Source organism: Somniosus microcephalus, chromosome 11 (genome assembly GCF_052327205.1).
Source record: "Somniosus microcephalus isolate GS21.2 chromosome 11, FLI_Smic_1.0, whole genome shotgun sequence".
NCBI classification, from domain to species: Eukaryota; Metazoa; Chordata; class Chondrichthyes; order Squaliformes; family Somniosidae; genus Somniosus; species Somniosus microcephalus.
In genome coordinates, this window is record NC_140997.1 from 230,690,595 (window position 1) to 230,718,067 (window position 27,473).

At 47.5% G+C, this 27,473-nt stretch overlaps 1 protein-coding gene across 1 annotated transcript in view; it reads left to right on the plus strand.

Annotated features, from left to right (window-relative positions):
• mgll (monoglyceride lipase) overlaps positions 1-27,473 on the plus strand; it is a 98,628-nt gene that overhangs the window by 33,003 nt on the left and 38,152 nt on the right. The window contains exon 4 of the mRNA XM_086002108.1: positions 16,753-16,889. Within this exon, the coding sequence (XP_085858234.1) occupies positions 16,753-16,889 (137 nt within the window). The remainder of the gene's footprint in view (positions 1-16,752; positions 16,890-27,473) is intronic.

The window sequence follows — 27,473 nt, forward strand, 5'->3', positions numbered from 1 at the left end:
TTCCCTTATGCAGCCGCTGGCAAGACTCACCCTCAGTACTTACAGCAATGTAAACTCGGGGTATTTAGAAAGCTTATGCCAAAATAGTATGAGGAGGAGAGAAAAACTGCGCTCAAGCCAATATGTTTTAATGTGTGATGCGTTACCTGGTCAACAGACCTCCCTCAACCTACACGATCAGAAATAGATTAACTGCTCATTCATATTAACCGTTGCTATTGACATAAATAAAGGGCGATATCCCTCCCCTTTAAAGGTTAGAGCGCTGCCCCTCCCCTTTAAATACTAGGCCCAGACGTGGCAACACATAGCTTACATTGTTAATCTGTATAGCAGAAGGCCTGACCATATAATCGGTTGTGGTGTACCTATGGTAATAGAGGGATCACGTCCTCGTTTCCGTTACATTTTGATGAATTGCGTTAAGTGCTCAGAGGTTCTTTCTTGAACTCGCTACCTCAGGGAGTGGTTGAGGCGAATAGCACAGATGCATTTAAGGGGAAGTTAGATAAATACAGGAGGAGGAAATGAATAGGAGATGTTGATGGGGTGAGATGAAAAGGGGTGGGAAGAGGCGTGTGTGCAGCATAAACACCGGCATCGACCAGTTTGGCCTGTTTCGGTGATGTAAATTCTACCTCATTCCTGTTTGTGAGGCCTCACTATGAGAAAAATGGCGTTTCTCTGAATAGTCTCTTCGTCAGTACACCCCAAACCCGTGACCTTTACCACCCAGGAGGACAAGGGCAGCAGGCACATGGGAACACCACCATCTCCAAGTTCCCCACCAAGTCACACACCATCCGGACTTGGACACATATCAGCCGTTTCTTCATCGTCGTTGGGTCAAAATCCTGGAAATCCCTCCCTAACAGCACTGTGGGAGCACCTTCACCACACGGACTGCAGCGGTTTAAGGCGGCGGCCCACCACCACCTTCTGAAGCGCAATTCGGAATGGGCAATAAATGCCAGCCTTGCCAGCGACACCCACATTCCGAGAATTAATTTTTTTTAAACAAAGGCTGCGCTTACAAAGAGTAATTTCATTGTTTGTGAAGAGCCATGGGACTCTGGGAAACAGTAAGGCACTGTATATATGCCAGTTTGTTCGTTCTTCCTTCATAATCTTTTTAGAAATCAGCAAAGGGGGACCAAGAAATTGATAAAGAAAGGGAAAATGGAATATGAGCACAAACTAGCGAAAAATATAAAAACGGATTGTAAAAGCTTCTATAGGTATGTAAAAAGGAAAAGACTAGCAAGGGTAAATGTAGGTCCTTTACCGTCAGAGACGGGAGAATTTATAATGGGGAATGAGGAAATGGCAGAGAAATTAAATAAATACTTTGTTTCTGTCTTCACGGAGGAAGACATACAAGAAAACCAAGGGTGTGGCGAGAATGAGGAACTTACAGAAATTATTAGTAAAAAAACAGTACTAGCAAAGTTAATGGGACTAAAAGTCGATAAATCCCAAGGACCGGATGACCTACATCCTAGGGTTTTGAAAGAGGTGGCCATTGGGATAGTGGACGCATTGGTTGTCATCTTCCAAAATTCTATAGATTCTGGAACGGTTCCTGCAGATTGGAGGATAGCAAATGTAACCCCGCTATTTAAGAATGGAGGGAGGGAGAAAATGGGGAACTACAGACCTGTTAGCCTCACATCAGTAGTTGGGAAAATGCTGGAATCTATTATAAAGGATGCAATAACTGGGCACTTAGAAACTAATAGTAAGAAGATTGGGTAGAGTCAACATGGATTTATGAAAGGGAAATCCTGTTTGAGAAACCTATTGGAGTTCTTTGAGGATGTAACTAGTGGAGCAGACAAAGGGGAACCAGTAGATGTGGTGTATTTGGATTTTCAGAAGGCCTTCGATAAGGCCCCACACAAGAGGGCACATGAAATTGGGGGTAATATACTTGCATGAATTGAGAATTGGTTAGCAGACAAAAAACAAAGAGTAGGGATAAACGGGTCTTTTTCAGGATGACAGGCTGTGACTGGTGGGGTACCACAAGGATCGGTGCTTGGGCCCCAGCTATTCACAATCTATATCAATGATCTGGATGAGGGGACTAAATTTTCAAATTTGCTGACGACACAAAGCTAGGTGGCCGTGTCAGTTGTGAAGAGGATGTGAAGAGGCTTCAAGGGGATCTCAACAGGCTCAGTGAGTGGGCGAGAACATGGCAGATGGAATATAACGTGGATAAATGTGAAGTTATCCACTTTGGTAGAAAAAAGAGAAAAGAAAGTATTTCCTAACTGGTGAAAGATTGGAGAATGCAGATGCTCAAAGGGACCTGGGTGTCCTTGTACATGAGTCACTGAAAGTGAATGTGCAGGTGCAGCAAGCCATTAGGAAGGCAAATGGTATGCTGGCCTTCATTACAAGAGGATTTGAGTACAGGAGTAAAGAAGTCTTACTCCAATTATATAGGGCCTTGGTGAGACCACACCTGGAGTACTGTGTACAATTTTGGTCGCCTTACCTAAGGAAGGATATGCTTGCCATAGAGGGAGTGCAATGAAGATTCACGAGATTGATTCCTGGGATGGCGGGACTGTCGTATGAGAAGAGATTGAGTAAACTAGGCCTGTATTCTCTTGAATTCAGAAGAATGAGAGGGGATCTCATTGAAGCATACAAAATTATTACAGGGCTTGATAGGGTGGATGCTGGGAGAGTGTTTCCCTTGGCTGGGGAGTCTACAACCAGGGGCCACAGCCTCAGGATAAAGGGTAGGCCATTCAGGACTGAGATGAGAAGAAATTTCTTCATACAGAGGGTGGTGAATCTTTGGAATTCTCTACCCCAGAGGGCTGTGGAGGCTCAGTCATTGGGTATATTCAAAACAGAAGTCGATAGATTTCTGACTAGTAAGGGCATCAAGGGATATGGCGAATGGGCCGGTGAATGGAGTTGAGGCAGAAGATCAGCCATGATCTCATTGAATGGTGGAGCAGGCTCGAGGGGCCGAATGGCCTACTCCTGCTCCTATTTCTTATGTTCTTATGTTCTTGCCAGGTTGAACAGGCCTCGGTTGGACCTCTCATCCCAAGGACGGCACCTCCAACAATGCAGCACTCCCTCAGCACTGCACTGCAAAATTAGCCTACATTGTGTGAACATGTAAAATAACAACAGAAAATGCTGGAAAAACTCAGCAAGCCAGGACAGCATCCGTGGAGAGAGAAACCGAGTCAACGTTTCAGGTCGAAGACCCTTCGTCAGAACTGACCAAAGGTCATCGACCTGAAACGTTGACTCCGTTTCTCTCTCCACTGATGCTGCCTCCTGGCCTGCTGAGTTTTTCCAGCAGTTTTCTGTTGTTATTTCGGATTTCCAGCATCCGCAGTATTTTGGTATCGTTGTGTGAACATGTCCCTGGAGCGGGGACAACCTTCTGACCTGGCGGGGATGTGGCTACCAGCTGAGCCAAGTTGGCACCGTAACTGAGCAATTGTCACGTAGGATCATACCAGATCTCAGTGGGTGGAGCAAGGAGCTGAAGTAGAATCATACAGCACCGAAGGAGGCCATTCGGCCCACCTTGCCGGCTCTTTGAAAGAGCGATCCAATTAGTCCCACTCCCCCCTGCTCTTTCCCCGTAGCCTTGCAAATTTTTCCTTTTCAACTATTTATCCGATTTCCTTTTTGAAAATCACTATTGAATGTGCTTCCACCGCCCTTTCAGGAAGCGCATTCAGGTCATAACAACAACAAAAAATTCTCCTCATCTCCCGCTCTGCTTCTTTTGCATTTTTATTAAAATGTAAATATCCTTTTTTGTGTGGAGTGGAGAAAGACTGCTCATGTGGAAGGTGTTTCTGGCTTTTAACAAATCTGAACCGCTCGTTACATTTTCGGCCGACAACAGTTTTTTTGCACAAAGTAAGAAGAAAAGATTCTGTTCCGAGTTTAATCTCTTCCTGGGCCCCACTCATTTCAGGTTAAACAAAAGGGCTTTCTGCCCGGCTCAATCTGTTCCTACTTTGACAGTTGTATTTTCTTTGCCTCGGTAACATTCCCCTCCCGCCTGCCAACTTGTGCATGAGTTTCAGAGAAGCAGGATTCCAGGTTAAAGATGGTTCGGAGCACAGGCCCCAAACAAATCCATCCCTTTTTTGCAAAGGGTCTCTGAAGGGAATCGTGTTGCAGTTTCTTGCCCCACTTTCCCCCCCCTCCCCCATTCATAGCATCGTACAGCGCAGCAGGAGGATATCTGGCCCATCTCACCTGCTTCGGCTCTTTGAAAGAGCTCCCCAATTAGTCCCACTGTCCTGCTCTTTCCCCGTAGCCCTGCAAATTCTCCCTTTTCAAGTATATACCCAATTCCCCTTTGAAAGTCACTATTAAATCTGCTTCCACCGCCCTTTCAGGCGGCGCAGTCCAGATCCATTCCAGATGCACTGCAGCAACTCGCCAAGGCTTCTTCGACAGCACCTCCCAAACCCGCGACCTCTTCCACCTAGAAGGACAAGGGCAGCATGTTCCCATGGGAACACCACCACCTCCAAGTTCCCCTCCAGGTCGTACACTATCCCGACTTGGACATATATCACCATTCCTTCATCGTCGCTGGGTCAAAACCCTGGAACTCCCTCCCTAACAGCACTGTGGGAGCACCTTCACCGCACGGACTGCAGCGGTTCAAGAAGGCGGCTCACCACCACCTTCTCAAGGGTAACTAGGGATGGGCAATAAACGCTGGCCTTGCCAGCGACACCCACTTCCCGAGAATGAATAAATTAAAAAAAAAATAGAATTAAAAAACAAAAATCATAACAACTCGCTGCGTAAAAGAAATTTCTCCTCAGCTGCAGAAATCTGGACAATTCTGGGCCCCACACTTCAGGATAGATGTAAAAGCCTTAGAAAGGGTGCAGAGGAGGTTTACCAGGATGTTACCGGGAATGAGGGGCTTCAGTTATGGGGAGAGGTTGGAAAAGTTAGGACTGTTCTCCTTGGAACAGAGAAGGTTAAGAGGTGAACTAATCGAGGTTTTCAGGATGATGAGAGGTTTTGACAGAGTAAATAGGGAAAAACTGTTCCCTCTGGCGAGTGGGTCAATAACCAGAGGTCATCGATTCAAAATCATTGGAAAAAGATCTAGAGGGGAGATGAGGAGAAATTTGTCCACTTAAGAGAGTTGTCTGGATCTGGAACGCTCGACCTGAAGAGGTGGTGGAAGCTGATTCCATAGATAATTACAAAAAGGAGTTGGACGGTACTGGAGGATGAGGAACTCACAGCGTTACGGACAAAGAGCGGGACTGAGCGCCACTGCTCTTTCAAAGAGCCGGCACAGGCACGACGGGCCGAATGGCCTCCTTCTATGCTGTAAGTTCTAATCTCCCGCTCCTACCAGTTTTTATACCACGCTAAAACCCCCCCCGGCACTGGCAGCAGCTCCCAAGCAACGGGTCTTCCCATTGGCTGCCGGCCTTAACCAATCCCAGGGAATTTACCTTCGGGACCCTGCTGGCTGAGCGCGGGGAGCGGGCTCCACTATAGCCTGCGTCTCTTGCAGCTCCTGAAGGTGCTGATCCTTGCCGGGGTTCTGCTCTTTGCGTATGAGTCTAGATATGTGAGTGACGGCAGACTGTGTAGGGCATCGCAGCAGAATCGATCTCAGCCTCACCTGACAGAAATAGAAGAATGAGAGGGGATCTCATTGAAACTTATAAAATTCTAACAGGACTAGACAGACTAGATGCAGGAAGGATGTTCCCAATGGCGGGGGAGTCCAGAACCAGGGGTCACAGTCTAAGGATAAGGGGTAAGCCATTTAGGACAGAAATGAGGAGGAATTTCTTCACCCAGAGAGTGGTGAACCTGTGGAATTCTCTACCACAGAAGGCAGTTGAGGCCAATTCATTAAATATATTCAAGAAGGAGTAAGATATATTTCTTAAGGCTAAAGGGATCAAGGGATATGTGGAGAAAGCAGGGACAGGGTACTGAATTTGGATGATCAGCCATGATCTCATTGAATGGCGGAGCAGGCTCGAGGGGCCGAATGGCCTACTCCTGCTCCTATCTTCTATGTTTCTATATAGCGTCTTTCACGACCTCAGGATGTCCCAAAACGCTTTACAGCCAATGAAGTACTTTAAAAAAAAGTGTAGTCACTGTTGTGCCGCGGGATCTTTTACGTCCACCTGAGAGAGCAGACGGAGCCTCGGTATAACATCTCATCCGTAAGACAGCACCTCCGACAGTGCAGCGCTCCCTCAGCACTGCACTGTTGAGTGTCAATGGTGTGGGACTTGAACCCACAACCTTCTGACTCAGAGACGAGAGAGCTACCCACTGAGTCACGGCTGATGCCTGTCTATTTGCCGGTCTGTCGCAGACTTCTCTTTTCTCTGGGTTGTTTCTGTACCGAGAGGCATTTTGACGGTGGACAGATCATCACCCTTACTCACAAACCCCGACCAGGGGGGCTGTTTATATGCCAGCGTTGCAGCTGTACTGGAACAGCTTGGCTAGAGGTACAGCTAGTTCTGGAGCACAAGTCCTCAGCACGATAGCTGGGATGCTGTCGGGGGCCCACAGCCTTTGTGTATCCAGTGCGCTCAGACGTTTCTTGCTATCACGTGGAGTGAATTGAATTGGCTGAAGACTGGCTTCTGTGATGGTGAGGACCTCAGGAGGAAGCTGAGATGGATCATCCAATTGGCACTTCTGGCTGAAGATGGTTGCAAATGCTTCAGGCTTACCTTTTACACGCGCATGCTGGGCTCCGCCATCATTGAGGACGGGGATGTTCATGGAGCCTCCTCCTCCTGTTCGTTGTTTTAATGATCCACCACCATTCACGACTGGATGTGGCAGGCCCGCAGAGCTTTGATCTGATCCGTTGTTGGTGGACTGGCCCTTAGTTTGGCTCCTAGCAGTCGACCCGTCTGGCTTGGGTGGCCGTACCAGGAGTTATACTCCCAGCAGGGTCACAGAACATAAGAACATAAGAAGTAGGAGCAGGACTAGGCCATACGGCCCCTCGGGCCTGCTCTGCTATTCAATAGGATCATGGCTGATCCGAACCTAGACTCACGTCCGCTTCCCTGCCCGCTCCCCGTAACCCCTAATTCCCTTATCAGCTAGGAAACTGTCTATCTCCGTTTTAAATTTATTTAATGTCGCAGCTTCCACAGCTTTGAGGTAGCAAATTCCATAGATTTACTACCCTCTGAGTGAAGAAGTTTCTCCTCATCTCAGTTTTGAAAGGGCAGCCCCTTATTCTAAGATTATGCCCCCTAGTTCCAGTCTCACCCATCAGTGGAAACATCCTCACCGCATCCACCCGATCAAGCCCCCTCACAATCTTATATGTTTCGATAAGATCGCCTCTCATTCTTCTGAATTCCAATGAGTAGAGGCCCAACCTACTCAACCTTTCCTCATAAGTCAACCCCCTCATCTCCGGAATCAACCGAGTGAACCTTCTCTGAACTGCCTCGAGAGCAAGTACATCTTTTCTTAAATATGGAAACCAAAACTACGCAGTATTCCAGGTGTGGCCTCACCAGTACCCTGTATAAGTGAAGCAAGACTTCCCTGCTTTTATACTCCATCCCCCTTGCAATAAAAGCCAAGATTCCATTGGCCTTCCTGATCACCTGCTGTACCTGCATACTAACCTTCTGTGTTTCATGCACCAGGACCCCCAGATCCCTTTGTACTGTAGCACTTTGCAGTTTCTCTCCATTTAGATATATTGCACTCGGTCCCTTCCTCCAAATCGTTAATATAGATTGTAAAGAGTTGGGCTCCCAGCACTGACCCCTGCGGAACACCACAGGAGCACTCAGGCCTTCCCACCAGGTCAAGGTGCAGTCCCTAGGGAAGGTGCGCGGTACAGGCTCAACCTGGCATCTTCCTAATCTGTACAGCTCAGTCTGGAAGCTGTTATTTCAATATAAAATCCCAGTTCTTTCAAGTACCTGATGTGCAACAAAAAAGGCCAGCACGTTGTTTGGTTTGACCTCGATCTGCATAACCAGGGCTCTTCAAACAGAATATCTAATCAGATCTGTCTGAATTTCTGTATCGTCCATCAATGTGAAGCACTGTCATTTTAATAATGTCGGAACAGGCTAACAACACCAAGTGTAAAACTTAATTGGACGCATTCAGTGTTGCTTACTAGATTGGGGATGAAATATTCAAAAGTGATTTGGATATACACTTGAAAAGGATAAATAAATTAACTTAATAGAGGAAAAAATGGCAGGGTTATGGGGAAAAGAACAGGGGAGTGGGACTAATTGGATACCTCTTTCAAAGAGCCGGCACAGGCACGGTGGGCCCTAAGGCTTCCTTCTGTGCTGTAAGATTCTTTACGCAGAGAATGCGGGTTAGAGTTTTGGATGACCTCAAGGTTATGGAGGGTGGAAGATGGGAGGGCTGGACGGGAGAGCATTGAAATACTTGAGTCTGGAGATAACAAAAACATGGATGAGTGCTCGGGCGGGAAACAGTGCAGAGAAACGCAAATGAGGCTTGCGAGATAAAATGGCCCAGGTTTTTTTTAATTTGTTCACAGGATGTGGGCATCGCTGGCTGGGCAGGCCAGCATTTATTGCCTTGCTAGGCCATTCCTGAGGGCAGTTAAGAGTCAACCAGATTGCTGTGGGTCTGGAGTCACATATAGGCCAGACCAGGTAAGGATGGCAGATTTCCTTCCCTAAAGGACATTAGTGAACTACAGGAAACTTTGTGATATCCGGCACCGACGGGACCGAGCTGTTGCCGATCTATCAAAACTGCCGGACATACAAAGTTAATGTTGAAGCATACGGAGGTTTTCATCTCCGTATCTGACAACAAACACTGTTGCTTAGCAACAGCTTCTAAAGAGTCGGCTGCAGCTGCAAGCGTCTCTAGCTGAAGCTGTTGCTATAGCTACAGACCTTGCAGTGCCTGACTGGGAAAAAAAAAAGAACGAGAACTAAAAAAACAGCTCCTGATTTTTGCCGTAGATCGAGTATTCCGGACATACAACCTCCGGATAAACCAAAGTTTCCTGTAGATGGATTTTGAGGACAATCTGGTAGTTTCATGCTCATCATTATTGATATTAGTTTTTTATTCCAGATTTATTTAACTAACTGAATTTAAACTCGCCAGCTGCTGTGGTGGGATTTAGAATTCATGTCTTTATGGATCATTAGTCCATGCCTACTGGATTACTAGTCTAGTAACATAACCACTATACCACCGTTCCCAGGTATTACACTGGGGAAACTATGGGGGATCCCCACACACCTCAAATGTGACCCAATGCGACTACAAGACTGGCATCTATCTGACAATGTGGAAAATTGCCCAGGTATGTCCTGTCCACAAAAAGCAGGACAAATCCAATCTGGTCAATTACCGCCCCATCAGTCTACTCTTAATCATCAGCAAAGTGATGGAAGGTGCCGTCGACAGTGCTATCAAGCGGCACTTACTCACCAATAACCTGCTCAGTTTGGGTTCTGCCAGGACCACTCGGCTCCAGACCTTATTACAGCCTTGGTCCAAACATGGACAAAAGAGCTGAATTCCAGAGGTGAGGTGAGAGTGACTGCCCTTAACATCAAGGCAGCATTTGACAGAGTGTGGCATCAAGGAGCCCTAGTAAAACTGAAGTCAATGGGAATCAGGGGTAAAACTCTCCACTGGCTGCAGTCATACCTAGCACAAACAGTGATAGAGAGAAAGACGAGCAAATATGTAGACAAATTTCTGAGAAGTGCAAAAACTATAGGGCAGTAATAGTAGGGGATTTCAACTACCCCAATATTAACTGGGATAAAATTAGTGCGAAGGGTATAGAGGGTGCGGAATTCCTAAAATGCATCCAGGAGAACTTTTTTAGCCAGTATGTAGCAAGCCCAACAAGGGAGGGGGTGGTTCTGGACTTAGTTTTAGGGAATGAAGCTGGGCAGGTAGAAGGCGTATCAGTGGGGGAGCATTTTGGTGCTAGTGACCATAATTCAGTTAGATTTAAGGTAGTTATGGAAAAGGACAAGGATAGACCAGGAATAAAAATTCTAAATTGGAGAAAAGCAAATTTGGCTAAACTCAGAGTGGATTTAGCCATAGTGAACTGGAAACAGCTACTTGAAGGTAAATTAGTGTCAGAGCAGTGGGAGGCATTCACGGAGGATGTGCCCTTAAAGAAAAAAGGTAGGACTAACAAATCTAGAGCCCCCTGGATGTCTAGGGACATAGAGGGTAGGATAAAGAAAAAAAGGGAGGCGTATGACAGATACCGAGGGCTAAATACTCCAGAATCTTTAGAGGAGTACAGAAAGTGCAGGGGTGCAATTAAAAAGGATATTAGGAAAGCAAAGAGAGAGCATGAAAAATTCTTGGCAAGTAAAATCAAGGAAAACCCAAAGATGTTTTATAAATATATTAAGAGTAAGAGGATAACTAAAGAAAGGGTAGGGCCTATTAGAGATCATGAGGGTAATCTGTGTGTGGAGGCGGGAGACGTCGGTCGGGTTCTTAATGAATACTTTGCATCTGTTTTCACAAAGGAGAGGGGCGAAGCAGACATTGCTATCAGGGAGGAGTGTGAAATATTAGATGAAATAAACATAGTGAAAGAGGAAGTATTAAGGGGTTTAGCAGCTTTAAAAGTGGATAAATCCCCAGGCCCGGATGAAATGTATCCCAGGCTGTTAAGCGAAGCAAAAGAGGAAATAGCAGAGGCCCTGACCATCATTTTCCAATCCTCTCTGGCTTCAGGTGTGGTGCCGGAGGACTGGAGGACTGCTAATGTGGTACCTTTGTTTAAAAAGGGTGAAAAGGATAGACCGAGTAATTACAGGCCAGTCAGCCTAACCTCGATGGTGGGAAAATTATTGGAAAGAATTCTGAAGGACAGGATAAATCTTCATTTAGAAAGACACGGATTAATCAAGGATAGTCAGCACAATTTGTTAAGGGAGGGTCGTGTCTGACAAACTTGATTGAATTTTTTGAGGAGGTAACAAGGAGGGCAGATGAGGGTAGTGCGTTTGATGTAGTGTATATGGACTTTAGCAAGGCTTTTGATAAGGTTCCACATGGCAGACTGGTCACGAAGTTAAAAGCCCATGGGATCCAGGGCAAAGTGTCAAGTTGGATTCAAAACTGGCTCGGAGACAGGAAGCAGAGGGTAATGGTTGATGGGTGTTTTTGTGACTGGAAGGCTGTTTCCAGTGGGGTTCCTCAGGGCTCAGTACTAGGTCCCTTGCTTTTTTTGGTATATATCAATGATCTAGACTTGAATATAGGGGGTATGATTAAGAAGTTTGCAGATTATACGAAAATCGGCTGTGTGGTTGATACTGAAAAAGGAAGCTGTAGACTGCAGGAAGATATTAATAAGTTGGTCAGGTGGGCAGAACAGTGGCAAATGGAATTCAATCCGGAGAAGTGTGAGGTAATGCATTTGGGGAGGGCTAACAAGGAAAGGGAATACACATTAAATGGTAGGACACTGAGTAGTGTAGAGGAACAAAGGGATCTTGGAGTGCATGTCCACAGATCCCTGAAGGTAGCAGGCCAGGTAGATAGGGTGGTTAAGAAGGCATACGGAATGCTTGCCTTTATTAGCCGTGGCATAGAATACAAGAGCAGGGGGGTTATGCTTCAACTGTATAAAACACTAGTTAGCCCTCAGCTAGAGTACTGCGTGCAGTTCTGGTCACCACATTACAGGAAAGATGTGATTGTACTAGAGAGGGTACAGAGGAGATTTACAAGGATGTTACCGGGAGTAGAGAATCTTAGCTATGAGGAAAGACTGGATAGGCTGGGTCTGTTTTCCTTGGAACAGAGGAGGCTGAGGGGAGACCTTATTGAGGTGCATAAAATTATGAGGGGCCTAGATAAAGTGGATAGGAAGGACCTATTTCCCTTAGCTGAGGGGTCAAAAACCAGGGGGCACAGATTTAAAGTAATTGGTGGAAGGTTTAGAGGGGATTTGAGGGGAAATTTCTTCACCCAGACAGTTGTGGGGGTCTGGAACTCACTGCCTGAAAGGGTGGTAGAGGCAGGAACCCTAACCACATTTAAAAAGTACTTGGATGTGCACTTGGGATGCTGTAACCTGCAGGGCTACGGACCAAGAGCTGGGAAGTGGGATTAGGCTGGATAAGAGCATAAGAAATAGGAGCAGTAGTAGGCCATTCGGCCCTTCGAGCCTGCTCCACCATTCAATGAGATGATGGCTGATCTTCTGCCTCAACTCCATTCACCGGCCCTATCGCCATATCCCTTGATGCTCTTACTAGTCAGAAATCTATCGACTTCTGTTTTGAATATACCCAATGACTGAGCCTCCACAGCCCTCTGGGGTAGAGAATTCCAAAGATTCACCACCCTCTGTGAAGAAATTTCTTCTCATCTCAGTCCTGAATGGCCTACCCTTTATCCTGAGGCTGTGGCCCCTGGTTCTAGACTCCCCAGCCAAGGAAAACATTCTCCCAGCATCCCCCCTATCAAGCCCTGTAATAATTTTGTATGCTTCAATGAGATCCCCTCTCATTCTTCTGAATTCAAGAGAATACAGGCCTAGTTTACTCAATCTCTTCTCATACGACAGTCCCGCCATCCCAGGAATCAATCTTGTGAACCTTCGTTGCACTCCCTCTATGGCAAGTATATCCTTCCTTAGGTAAGGAGACCAAAATTGTACACAGTACTCCAGGTGTGGTCTCACCAAGGCCCTATATAATTGGAGTAAGACTTCTTTACTCTACTCAAATCCTCTTGTAATGAAGGCCAACATACCATTTGCCTTCCTAATGGCTTGCTGCACCTGCACATTCACTTTCAGTGACTCATGTACAAGGACACCCAGGTCCCTTTGAGCATCTGCATTCCCCAATCTTTCACCATTTAGGAAATACTCTGCCTTTCTGTTTTTTATACCAAAGTGGATAACTTCACATTTATCCATGTTATATTCCATCTGCCATGTTCTCGCCCACTCACTGAGCCTGTCGAGATCCCCTTGAAGCCTCTTCACATCCTCTTCGCAACTGACACTGCCACCTAGCTTTGTATCATCAGCAAATTTGGAAATGTTACATTTAGTCCCCTCATCCAAATCATTGATATAGATTGTGAATAGCTGGGGCCCAAGCACCGATCCTTGCGGTACCCCACTAGTCACAGCCTGCCATCCTGAAAAAGATCCGTTTATCCCTACTCTTTGTTTTCTGTCTTTTAACTAATTCACAATCCATGCTAGTATATTACCCCCAATTCCATGTGCCCTAATTTTGTTCACCAACCTCTTGTGTGGGACCTTATCGAAGGCCTTCTGAAAATCCAGATACACCACATCTACCGGTTCCCCTTTGTCTACTTCACTAGTTACATCTTCAAAGAACTCCAATAGGTTTGTTAAACAGGATTTCCCTTTCATAAATCCATGTTGACTCTGCCCAATCTTACTATTAGTTTCTAAGTGCCCAGTTATTGCATCCTTTATAATAGATTCCAGTATTTTCCCAACTACTGATGTGAGGCTAACAGGTCTGTAGTTCCCCGTTTTCTCTCTCCCTCCTTCCTTAAATAGCGGGGTTACATTTGCTATCCTCCAATCTGCAGGAACCGTTCCAGAATCTATAGAATTTTGGAAGATGACAACCAATGCGTCCACTATCCCAATGGCCACCTCTTTCAAAACCCTAGGATGTAGGTCATCCGGTCCTTGGGGTTTATCGACTTTTAGTCCCATTAATTTTGCTAGTGCTGTTTTTTTACTAATAATAATTTCTTTAAGTTCCTCATTCTCGCCACACCCTTGGTTTTCTCGTATTTCTGGGAGGTTTTTTGTGTCTTCCTCCATGAAGACAAACAAAGTATTTATTTAATTTCTCTGCCATTTCCTCATTCCCCATTATAAATTCTCTTTGTTGGCCGGCTCAGACATGATGGGCCGAAATGGCCTCCTTCCGTGGTGTAACTTTCTATGATTCTATGAAAAGAGGATGGTTGTAGTTGTTGGAGGCCAATCTTCTCAGCCCCAGGACATCACTGCAGGAGTTCCTCAGGGCAGTGTCCTAGGCCCAAATATCTTTAGCTGCTTCATCAATGAATTTCCCTCCAACATAAAGTCAGAAATGGGAATGTTCGCTGATGACTGCACAGTGTTCAATGCCATTTGCAACTCCTCAGATAATGAAGCAGTCCATGCCCAAATGCAACAAGATCTGGACGACATTCAGGCTTGGGCTGATAAGTGGTAAGTAACATTCATGCCACACAAGTGCCAGGCAATGACTATCACCAACAAGAGAGAGTCTCACCACCGCCCCTTGACATTCAACGGCATTACCATCGCCAAAGCCCCCATCATCAACATCCTGGAGGTCACTATTGACCAGAAACTTAACTGGACCAGCCACATAAATACTGTGGCAACAAGAGCAGGTCAGAGGCTGGGTATTCTGTGGCAAGTGTCTCACCTCCTGACTCCCCAAAGCCTTTCCACCATCAACAAGGCACAAGGCAGGAGTGTGATGGAATACTCTCCACTTGCCTGGATGAGTGCAGCTCCAATGACACTCAAGAAGCTCGACACCATCCAGGACAAAGCAACCCGCTTGATTGGCACCCATCCAACACCTAAACGTTCACTCCCTCCACCACCAGCACACCGTGGCTGCAGTGTGTACCATCTGCAAGATACACTGCAGCAATTCGCCAAGGCTTCTTTGACAACACCTCCCAAACCTGCGACCTCTACCACCTAGAAAGACAAGGGCAACAGGCACATGGGAACACCACCACCTCCAAGTTCTCCTCCAAGTCACACGCCATCCTGACTTGGAAATATATCGGCCGTTCCTTCATCGTCGCTGGGTCAAAATCCTGGAACTCCCTCCCTAACAGTACTGTGGGAGCACCTTCACCACACAGACTGCGGCGGTTCAAGAAGGCGGCTCACTACCACCTTCTCAAGGGCAACTAGGGATGGGCAATAAATGCTGGTCTTGCCAGTGACGCCCACATCACAGGAATGAATTTTAAAAATTGAATCGGGGCTCTTATGTTTTACCACAGCGTCCGTTTCTAACGCACTCCATACATGTAGGAAGAAGTCTCAAATCCTGTAGACATCAGGGAGGCAGAACATTAGACACTGAGCTGGTTGGAGGGGGCGGGGGGAGGGAAGTGAAGCATGGAGATGACTGGGGGCCTGGTGCAGTGTTTTGAGGAGGTTTTTAACAGCAGGGAATAAAGTGACAAGGGAGAGAGAACTGGTCGGGGAGCTTCAAAGGGTGTGAAGTGGCTGAACGAGCAACCTCCGGGGTTATGGCGGCGGGGTGAATCTTTCCTCCCAGGTTTTTCTTTCTCCCCCCTGCCCCAAGGTGGCCCTGACTCTTGCAGAGTGTCGAGTTCTGTAGGCTCCAAGTGACCGGTCCCCATGTGTGAGGCCAGACAAACAGTGTTGTGGGTCTGCTCGACTGGGAAAGGGCCAAGTCCCACTCTGTCCTCAACCCCAATGTCCACAGACATGCACCTTCCGTCAGGTGCCCTGAGGCCAATTGGAGCATCCCCAACTGGCGCCCAGGCTGATAGGAGCTGACCCGGCCGCACCCAGCGATCAAACCTGGGACCTTTCTGTGCTTTGTGAGCTGGCTGCCTCACCACGAGGATGAAATGACCCACTGAGGGAGCCCAACTACTTGTCAATTTTCTTTTGAAAGCGCAGAATTCCTCAGGGTCGCTCGTGACGTCATTATATTATGGGATGCCTCAACCCACCTGTCCGCCGCTTACTGACCCAGGGGAGGTCCCACTTCCATTTTAAAAAAGTGTCAAAAAATTCCTCAGAAGGATTAGGCCAGAGCCACCAGCTCTGTGTAGCGGACATGAATATGGGAGGTTAGCTTCTCAAATTAACTAGAGCATCAATTTGTAAAGGGATAGCATAGCAGTGTCAGCCAGGGCTCAGTGGGTAGCACTCTCACCTCATCAGAAGGTTGTGGGTTTGAGTACCGAGGGAGCGCTGCACTGTCGAAGGTGCCGTCTTTCAGGTGAGACGTTAAACCAGAGGCCCCCGTCTGCCCTCTCGGCTGGATATAAACTGATGTCGGCACTATTTCGAAGAATAGCAGGGAAGTTCTCCCTGGTGTCCTGGGCCAATATTTAGCCCTCAACTGACGTTACTAAAAACAGATGACCTGGTCATTATCACATTGCTATTTGAGGGAGCTTGCTGTGCGCAAATTGGCTGCCAATTTCCCCTACCTTACTGACATGAATCAGTCATTCATGAAAGAAAGGCTTATGAAATAATACTGAGTGGCCTACGGGTGGCGCTGTCCAGGGAGAGTATAAATACTCGGGCATGGGCCCAGCTTGGGCAGGACATTCTTAACAGGAACTAGTGAAGGACACAACTAGACCTCCATGTTGTAAAACAGTTGATTAAAGCTTTGTTTAACGCTTAGACCAAGTGCCTAGTAGTTTTTTTACGTCAGTTACTACAGTGACTACACTTCAAAAAGGTCCTCATTGGCTGTAAAGCGCTTTGAGATGTCCGAAAGCCATGAAAGGCGCTATAGAAATGCAAGTCTTCCTTTCTTTATATTACAGTCGTTTCCCAACACTAGCCCAGCTGAGAAGAATGACCTGAGCACCGTCCTGCTCCCTCCGCCTCACCGAGCCTTTGAGGGGTCCCTCCACCCAATTGTTTAATGCCTCTAGTCATTTTCATTTTTCCTTGTTACGCAGTTGGCCATGGGCAGAGTGAAGGCAAGCGCATGATGGTGTCTGATTTCCGAATATATGTCCGGGACTGCCTGCAGCACATTGACATGATGAGGACCCTTCACCCAGGTGTAAAAATGTACCTATTTGCACATTCTATGGTAAGTGACACATTGGAACAAAATGGAATTAATTTGCACATTATTCTATTTTATCACCTATTCTATAGATATATATATATGAGCAAGAGGGTGGGTAAATAACCCACTTGATGATAATCTCCAGTGCTCCATTAGCAGTTCTACTACATCGCGCCTTGTAACCTGTGTTCCTCGGACTCCATTCCCGCTGTTCGTTCCCAACCCTCTCCCTCCACTTCGCCATCAGTGGCAGGGTCTGCAGTCTCCACATTCCTAGAGCCTGAAATTCTCTTTCTAGATCCCTTCGCCTCACTACCTCTTCAACCCAGCCCTCCCCTGCCCCCACCTTCCGCCTTCCTGCCCCTTCCACTCACCCCCCCACCACTTCAAATCCTTCCTCAGTAATGACCTAGTCTGACTTTCTTTTTGGCCATTTCCACAAACCTCTCTTCTACTTCCTGCTGGGTGTCAATCACTTCTCTCTGCAAACCACCTTGGGAAGTTCCATTACGTAGACACTGCAGTATTAAAAGCAGCGTGTTACTGTAGTGCTCAGTGATGTGCAAGAGCACCTCTTTGGCTTCCTGCCCGTCCTGCCCCAAGGAACAAATCATCTGTCTGATTTTCTTTTTCTGGGATGGGCAGATGGGGGGGGAGGGGGGTGGGGATGGGGGTGTTGAGAGAGGGGGGGGGTGTGAGGGGGGGGGCGGGGCGGGGCGGGGGGTTAACAGACTCCGTCTCAAGTTGCCTCCTTCGTCCAAGTCCAAAACTAGACAAGGGAGCAAAACCGAGGCAGTACCCGGGGCGCGATATTAATAAAGGTTCCTCAGTGAGCAGCAGAGCCATGTGGATCAGAAAGGTCCCAGGTTCAATACTCGGCCTGGCTTGAGTCAGTTGCTCTCAGCCCGGGTGGTTCCCGGGCGGCTCTCACCTCTGAGTCAGAAGGTCATGGGTTCAAGTCCCACACCAGACACTTGAGCATGTAACCAAGGCTGACACTACAGTGCAGTACTGAGGGAGCACTGCACTGTTGGAGGGGCAGTACTGAGGGAGTGCTGCACTGTCAGAGGGGCAGTACTGAGGGAGCACCACACTGTCGGAGGGTCTGTGCTGAGGGAGCGCTGCACTGTCGGAGGGGCAGTACTGAGGGAGTGCTGCACTGCCAGAGGGGCAGTACTGAGGGAGCACTGCACTGTCGGAGGGGCAGTACTGAGAAGCTCTGCACTGTTGGAGGGGCAGTACTGAGGGAACGCTGAACTGTCGGAGGGGCAGTACTGAGGGAGCGCTGCACTGCCGGAGGGGCAGTACTGAGGGAGCACTGCACTGTCGGAGGGGCAGTACTGAGGGAGCGCTGCACTGTCAGAGGGGCAGTACTGAGGGAGCACCACACTGTCGGAGGGTCTGTGCTGAGGGAGCGCTGCACTGTCGGAGGGGCAGTACTGAGGGAGTGCTGCACTGCCAGAGGGGCAGTACTGAGGGAGCACCACACTGTCGGAGGGTCTGTGCTGAGGGAGCGCTGCACTGTCGGAGGGGCAGTACTGAGGGAGTGCTGCACTGCCAGAGGGGCAGTACTGAGGGAGCGCTGCACTGTCGGAGGGGCAGTACTGAGGAAGCTCTGCACTGTTGGAGGGGCGGTACTGAGGGAGCGCCGCACTGTTGGAGGGGCAGTACTGAGGGAGCGCTGCACTGTCGGAGGGGCAGTACTGAGGGAGCGCTGCACTGTCGGAGGGGCAGTACTGAGGGAGCACTGCACTGTCGGAGGGGCAGTACTGAGGGAGTGCTGCACTGTCGGAGGGGCAGTACTGAGGGAGTGCTGCACTGCCAGAGGGGCAGTACTGAGGGAGTGCTGCACTGCCAGAGGGGCAGTACTGAGGGAGCGCTGCACTGTCGGAGGGGCAGTACTGAGGAAGCTCTGCACTGTTGGAGGGACAGTACTGAGGGAGCACTGCACTGTTGGAGGGGCCGTACTGAGGGAGTGCTGCACTGTCGGAGGGGCAGTACTGAGGGAGTGCTGCACTGTTGGAGGGGCAGTACTGAGGGAGTGCTGCAGTGTCAGAGGGGCAGTACTGAGGGAGTGCTGCACCGTCGGAGGTGCCATCTTTCGGATGAGACGTTAAACTGAGGCCCCGTCTGCCCTCTCAGGTGGATGTAAAAGATCCTATCGTCACTATTTTGAAGAAGAGCAGGGGAGTTCTCCCCGGTGTCCTGGGCCAATATTTATCCCTCAATCAACATCACTAAAATCAGATTATCTGGTCATGATCACATTGCTGTTTGTGGGAGCTTGCTGTGTGCAAATTGGCTGCCGCGTTTACTATATTACAACAGTGACTACACTTCAAAAGTACTTCATTGGCTGTAAAGCACTTTGGGACATCCTGAGGTCGTGAAAAGCGCTATAGAAATGCAAGTCTTCTTTCTCCCCCTTTGGACAGACTGCTCTGCAGTCAAGCATTTGGGGGTTCTCAGGAGCTCGCCCAGTAAGTTAGAGGAACTGCTGCATTTGAAGTAGGCTGTGTGACTGGCATGGGGAGGAATGGTGTGGTGGGTGAGTCACTGACAGAGTGAGGCTCTGCTCTGTAGACTAGCAGAGCAACACACTGGCCAATACTGATCCCCCCTACCATCGTTTCTCTCTCCTCATCTCCTGCAGTGTACGGTTCCACGGGCGGCGGTTGCTCACTCACCATACACGCGAGCCTAGACATTAAGGGGGCCAACTCACTCGTAGCGCGAAACGGGCTCGCGACGAATCGGCAGCCCTTTCTACATCGCATCCCCCCCAATGGAAAAGAAGATCGGGCGCGGCGTACGACAGGTGGCCGATTCGCTATTTGACATTTTGACAACAGGACATTTGGATAATCATAATTTAATAGGACAAAGTCAGCATGGTTTTATGAAGGGGAAGTCATGTTTGACAAATTTGCTGGAGTTCTTTGAGGAAGTAACATATAGGGTGGATAAAGGGGAACCAGTGGACGTAGTGTATTTAGACTTCCAAAAGGCATTTGACAAGGTGCCACACAAAAGATTATTGCTTAAGATAAAAAATCACGGGATTGGGGGTAATATTCTGGCATGGATAGAGGATTGGCTATCTAACAGAAAGCAGAGAGTTGGGATAAATGGTTCATTCTCGAACTGGCAATCAGTAACTAGTGGTGTTCCACAGGGGTCAGTGCTGGGTCCCCAACTCTTTACAATCTATATTAACGATTTGGAGGAGGGGACCAAGTGTAACATATCAAAGTTTGCAGATGATACTAAGATACTAAGGGGGCAGCACGGTGGCATAGTGGTTAGCACTGTTGCCTCACAGCGCCAGGGACCCGGGTTCAAATCCGGCCTCGGGTGACTGTCTGTGTGGAGTTTGCACATTCTCCCCGTGTTTGCGTGGGTTTCCTCCGGGTGCTCCGGTTTCCTCCCACAGTCCAAAGATGTGCGGGTTAGGTTGATCGGCCATGATAAAAATTGGCCCTTAGTGTTAGGGGGGATTAAATACATGGGGTTACGGGGTTACGGGGATAGGGCTTGGGTGGGATGGCTGTCGGTGTAGGGACCGGGTGCTAGGGTTTGGATGATCAGCCATGATCTCGTTGAATGGCGGAGCAGGTTCAACGGGCCGAATGGCCTACTCCTGCTCCTATCTTCTATGTTTCTATGTAAGATGGGAGGGAAAGTAGTGAGTGAGGAGGACATAAAAAACCTGCAAGGGGACATAGACAGGCTAAGTAAGTGGGCAGAGATTTGGCAGATGGAATACAATACTGGAACGTGTGAGGTTATGCACTTTGGCAGGAAAAATCGTAGAGCAAGTTATTATCTTAATGGCAAGAAACTGGAAAGTACTGAAGTACAAAGGGATCTGGGGGTCCTGGTGCACGAAACTCAAAAGGTTAGTATGCAGGTGCAGCAAGTGCTTAAGAAGGCCAATGGAATGTTGGCTTTCATTGCTAGGGGGATAGAATATAAAAATAGGGAGGTATTGCTTCAGTTGTACAAGGTATTGGTGAGACCGCACCTGGAATACTGCATACAGTTTTGGTGTCCATACTTAAGAAAAGACATATTTGCTGTCTAGTCAGTACAAAGAAGGTTCATTTGGTTAATCCCGGGGATGAGGGGATGGACATATGAGGAGAGGTTGAGTAGATTGGGACTCTACTCATTGGAGTTCAGAAGAATGAGAGGCGATCTTATTGAAACATATAAGATTGTGAAGGGGTTGGATCGGGTGGATGCGGGGAGGATGTTCCCGATGATGGGTGAAACTAGAACTAGGGGGCATAGTCTTAGAATAAGGGGCTGCTCTTTCAAAACTGAGATGAGGAGGAACTACTTCACTCAGAGGGTGGTAGGTCCATGGAATATGCTGCCCCAAAAAGCTGTAGAAGCTACATCATTACATAAATTTAAAACAGAAATAGACAGTTTCCTAGAAGTAAAGGGAATTAAGGGTTACGGGGAGCGGGCAGGAATTTGGACATGAGTCTAGGTTCGGATCGGTCATGGCCCTGTGGGTAGTGGAGCGGGCCCAGGGGCCGTGTAGCCTGATCCTGCTCCTATTTCGTGTGTCTAATTCTATTAGATTCAGGAGATGGTTCAGTGATAGTAGATTGGCGGTTAGGATCAGATCAGCCATGATCTTATTGAATGGCGGAGCAGGCTCGAGGGGCCGATTGGCCTACTCCTGCTCCTATTTCTTATGTTCTTATGTTCTTATGCTATGATCCCGTTTCACGCTACTGGCGTAGACCCATTTCACCCCACAGGCATATGGGGTCTGTTCGACCATGTGAGTATCACTGCTGAGCCCAATCCTGTCCTCACCTCAGCTTATTGGCCATTGATCAGGATTGCGAACCCTGGCTGATTTTCTACCTTCTCCTCACAACCCCCCTTACCACCCTTCCAATTTCTCCCCTTGCCCCTTCTCCCTCTCCCCTTCCCCTTCCAACTTCTTCACTTTCCCTTCTCTTCTTTCCCTTTCCCTTTCCCCTTCTCCCATTCCCCTACCCTTTTCCTCTTCCCTCTTCTCTCCCTTCCCATTCTCCCCTTCTCTTCCTTCCCCCTTCTCACCTTCCCCCTTCTCTCCCTTCGCTTCCCCTTCTCCCCATTCCCTCTTCTTTCCCCCTTCTTCTTCTCCCCCTTTCCCACCTCTCCCTCCAGCCCAGGGGCATAGTGGCCGAGTGTAACATAGAATCATAGAACGTTTATAGCACAGAAGGAGACCATTCGGCCCGTCGAGCCCGTGCCAGCTCTCTGCAAGTGCAATTCAGCTAGTCCCACTCCCCCGCCCTTTCATCGTAACCTTGCAAATGTTCTTCTTTCAGCTACTTATCCAACTCCCTTTTGAAAGCCACGATTGAATCTGCCTCCACCATCCATTCAGGCAGTGCATTCCAGATCCTAACCACTTGCTGCGTAAAAAAGTTTTTCCTCATGTTGCCTGTGATTTTTCTGCCAATCACCTTAAATCTGTGTCCTCTGGTTCTCGACCCTTCCGCCAATGGTAACAGCTCCTCTTTATCTACTCTGTCCAGACCACTCATGATTTTGAACACCTCTATCAAATCTTCTCTGCTCTAAGGAGAACAACCCCAGCTTCTCCAGTCTATTCACGTAACTGAAGTCCATCATCCCTGGAACCATTCTTGTAAATCTTTTCTGCACCCTCTCTAAGGCCTTCACATCCTTCCTAAAGTGCGGTGCTCAGAATTGGACACAATACTCCAGTTTGAGACCGAACCAGTGTTTTATACAGGTTCATCATAACTTCCTTGCTTTTGTACCCTATACCTCTATACCTCTACCCCTCTACCTTGGGTACGGTAGCATAGTGGTTATGTTACTGGGCTAATAATCCAGAGACCTAGGTTAATAAACTGGAGGCATGAGTTCCCATCCCACCACAGGCAGCTGGGGAATTTAAATTCAATTCTAATTAAACAATTCTGGAATAAAAAGCTAGTATCAGTAATGGTGACCATGAAACCACCAGATTGTCGTATAAAACCCATCTGGTTCACTAATGTCCTTTAGGGAAGGAAATCTGCTGTCCTTACCCGGTCTGGCCTATATGTGACTCCAGACCCCACAGCAATGTGGTTGACTCTTAACTGCCCTCTGTGGTTCATGAAGGCGGCTCACCACCACCTTCTCGAGATCAATTAGGGATTGGCAATAAATGCCGGCCTTGCCAGCGACGCCCACATCCCATGAATGAATAATTTTTTTTTTTATGAAGCCCAGGATCCCATAAGCGTTTTTAACCACTTTCTCAACCTGCCCTGCCACCTTCAACAATTTGTGCACATATATCCCCAGGTCTCTCTGTTCATGCACCCCCTTTAGAATTGTACCCTTTAGTTTATATTGCCTCTCCTCGTTCTTCCTACCAAATGTATCACTTCACACTTTTCTGCATTAAATTTCATCTGCCCCGTGCTCACCCATTTCACCAGCCTGTCCATGTCCTCTTGAAGTCTATCACTCTCCTCCTCACTGTTCACTATACTTCCAAGTTTTGTGTCATCTGCAGATTTTGAAATTGTGCCCTGTACACCCAAGTCCAAGTCATTAATATATATCAAGAAAAGCAGTGGTCCGAGAACCGACCCCTGGGGAACACCGCTGTATACCTTCCTCCAGTCCGAAAAACAACCGTTCACCCCTACTCTCTGTTTCCTGTCACTTAGCCAATTTCATACCCATGCTGCCACTGTCCCTTTTATTCCATGGGCTTTAACTTTGCTGGCAAGCCTATTATGTGGCACTTTATCAAACGCCTTTTGGAAATCCATGTATACTACGTCAACCGCATTGCCCTCGTCAACCCTCTCTGTTACCTCAGCGAAAAACTCGATCAAGTTAGTTAAACACGATTTGTCTTTAACAAATCCATGCTGGCTTTCCTTAGATAATCCACACTTGTCCAAGTGACTGTTAATTTTACAATAGCAAAGATAGCATTTAGAGCCATTGTCTGTTTCTTTACCTGTCCTATTACCATCAAGTCTCACCTTGAATATCTCTTAATGTCTCTTCTTTCATCCCCTCCCCCATTTCTCAGCCCCCAAACTGCCTTTTGTTTCATTTCCTGCCTTTTCTCTCAGTTCTGTAGAAGGGTTTGACCCGAAACGTTGACTCTATTTTCTCTCCACGGATGTTGCCTGGCCTGCTGAGTTTTCCCAGCATTTTCTGTTGTTATTTCGACTGTTAATTTTATCCCGGATTATCATTTCTAAAAGCTTTCCTATTACTGAGGTTAAACTGACTGGTCTGTAGTTGCTGGGTTTATCCTTACATCCTTTTTTTCCTGAACGACAACCCTTGGATAGACGAGCTGACTCGAGACGGACTTAAGGCCAAAGCTGGGACCTTTCCACTATGTGCCGTCCAGTATCGCAGCGGGCGATGCACTACCCATTGGGCGACGGAGTCATATTTTGCAAAGCAGAGAGCCACGCTGCAATGCATGCAGTCTTCTTAAAACACGTTGATCAACTGGTGCTTGTTGTGCTAAATAAGCCCGCGCGTGTGTGTGTGTTCCAAAGCATTAATTACCATACATCCGCACTAATTGCATATCTGAAAAACAACCTGGTGCAGTGATCGTGACATTGAAATTATTCCTCAATCCGGTGATTGCTCGCCTGTGTGAGCAGTGGCTGACCTCTGATATTTGGGCTGGGACACGAGAGCGTGTCCGTCAGTTACTGACAATCTGTTCTTTTTTTGGTCAGTTGCAGCCAAGAAATTAATTCTGCATTCAATTAGCGGCCAGTTCCCACTGGGAGCTAGCACTTAATGATTAATTTATCTTCTAATTAACCTTCAGGCCACTGAAGACACAAGATTCACACAACATTGATGTGTTGCTTGGTGCTCAGCGTGTGGAAGGAAACGGTGCTCCATTATCAATCAGAACACTTGACTTCATTGAATTATATCGAATTACATTGAATTTACAGCACAGAAACAGGCCACTCGACCCAACTGGTCCATGCCGGTGTTTATGCTCCACACGAACCTGCTCTAACCGTTCTTCTTCTAACCCCATCAACATATCCTTCTATTCCTTTCTCCCTCATGTGTGTATCGAGCTTCCTCTTAAAATGAATCTATGTTATTCGCCTCAACTACTCCTTGTGGTAGTGAGTTCCACATTCTGACCACTCTTGAATTCTCCTGAATTCCTGATTCGATTGATGGGTGACTATCTTATATTTATGGCCCCTAAACAAACAGGCCTGCAACAAAGAGGATGAAAGGAAAGAAAGTCTTGCATTTCTGTAGCACCTTACACGACCACCAGAAGTTCCAAAGCGCTTCACAGCCAATGAAGTACTTTTTGAAGTGTAGCCACTGTAGTAATGTAAGGAAACGTGGCAGCCAATTGCGCACAGCAAGGTCCCACAAACAGCAATGTGATAATGACCAGATAACCTGTTTTTTGATATGCTGATTGAGGGATAAATATTGGCCCAGGACACCAGGAAGAACTTTGCTGCTCTTCTTCGAAATAGCGGCCATGGGATCTTTTACACCCACCTGAGAGAGCAGACGGGGCTTCGGTTTAACGTCTCATCCGAAAGACGGCACCTCCGACAGTGCAGCACTCCCCTGGAGCGTTACCAACCGAGCCACAGCTGACACCCTACAGCATCTTCTGAGCACAGCCACTTCAGTCAGTTTTATACCGTCTGTCTTGGGAAAGTGGTCTCCACATGGCAATCTTCCCTTTTTCCCTTACGGTCAGCACTTAGTCCCGCTGGACTCCACTTGCACTCCACGTGCGGACTGTAGTTTGAAAACCTAGGCTGTGCTAAGAAGAGCAGGGGAGTTCTCCCCAGTGTCTTGGGCCAATATATATCCCTCAACCAACATCACTAAAACGGTATATCTGGTCATTATGCTATTGCTGTTTGTGGGAGCTTGCTGTGTGCAAAATGGCTGCCACGTTTCCTATATTGCAGCAGTGACTACACTGGAAAAGTACTTTGTTGGCTGTAAAGTGCTTTCGGATGTCCTGAGGCTGTCAGAAAGCATTATAGAAATGCAAGTCTTTCTTTCTTTAACTCACTGACACAGCTTTAAGATCAGGGGCTCGCTGCGCGGGGGAATTGCCAACACAGACCCGCGCATCATTACTGGCAGTGGCCCTGGAATGAGATGTTTGTTTGGGGTGGTGGCCCTTTTGACAAACAGTTAGCGAGAATCGCTGATGTGGGCCCTGTTAAGTCTGTGTGTTCTAGTTGTAATTACTAACACAGACTACAAGATTAAAGTTCAACAGGTCTTTACTGGTTGGAGGTCAGGACTATACTAAAATACAATATTACTACACAGTGCTTATATACCGGTGGTCACCACCGGTATTACGTATACAGCAGCCAGAGAAAGTAGTACATCTCTTAAGGTGGAACAGGCTTACGTTCTCTTAAGGTGGAACAGGTTACATACACCACAATCCTCCCTTTTTAGCTTAAGTCATATCCCCATTTAACATAACATAATAACATATATAACTTCAGGTATAAACAGTTCAAAGGTTCAGTCTCTCAGGAGGCCTTCTGATTCGGTTTGGATAACGCCTTTCAGTGGTCTCTGATTCCTGTTGCTGAGGTGACACCTCTAGTTGGTCTCCCATGCATTGGGTGTTATCATCCTCAGGTACATTCCCTGCCGAGGTAGATGCTTCAGGTTCATTAACGTCTTCCACAGTTGTCTCTGTCGCAACCATGGGTTCGACCCTTGCTCTCGATTCTACCAGTTGATCCGCATGACGCCTTATCACATTGTTACCAATATCTACTGTGTACATTAGAGGTCCTTGTCTGGCCCGAATTGTTCCAGACTGCCATTTTTCGTTTCCATAGCCCCTTGCCAACACTGGTTGTCCTACGTCGAAACTTCGAGTGGTCTTGTTATTAATATGCCGGAACTGTTTGTTTTCCACTTCCCTCCGCACATTTGGTTTTAACAAGTCCAACCTGGACCGCAACCTCCTGTTATAAAACATCATGGCAGGACTTTGGTTAGTCACTGCATGAGCGGCGTTTCGATATGCCATTAGGAAATTGTCCACCTTGTGCTGTAGCGGAATCTGATCATCGTTCATGGCCTTTATTGCCTTTTTGAATGTTTGGACAAATCTCTCGGCCAACCCGTTTGTCGCCGGATGATATGGGGCAGAGGTATAATGTTTCACCCCATTCTTCTTTAAGAATTTTTGGAATTCTTCCGACACGAACTGTGGTCCGTTCTCCGAACAGATCTGTTCTGGCAATCCGTTCCTTGCGAATATTGTTCTTAACACCGCAATTGTCTTTTCTGAAGTAGTGGTATTCATCTTGATCACTTCTGGCCATTTGGAGTGTGCGTCCACCGCAATTAGGAACATGGAGTCCATGAATGGACCAGCAAAGTCAATATGTACGCGTTGCCATGGGGCTGAAGGCCATTCCCATGGGTGTAGTGGTGCGATCGGAGGTGCATTTTGCACTTTTTGGCACCCAGCGCAGCTTTTCGTCAACTCCTCTATCTGTTGGTCAATACCCGGCCACCATACGTAAGCCCTAGCAAGACTTTTCATCTTAA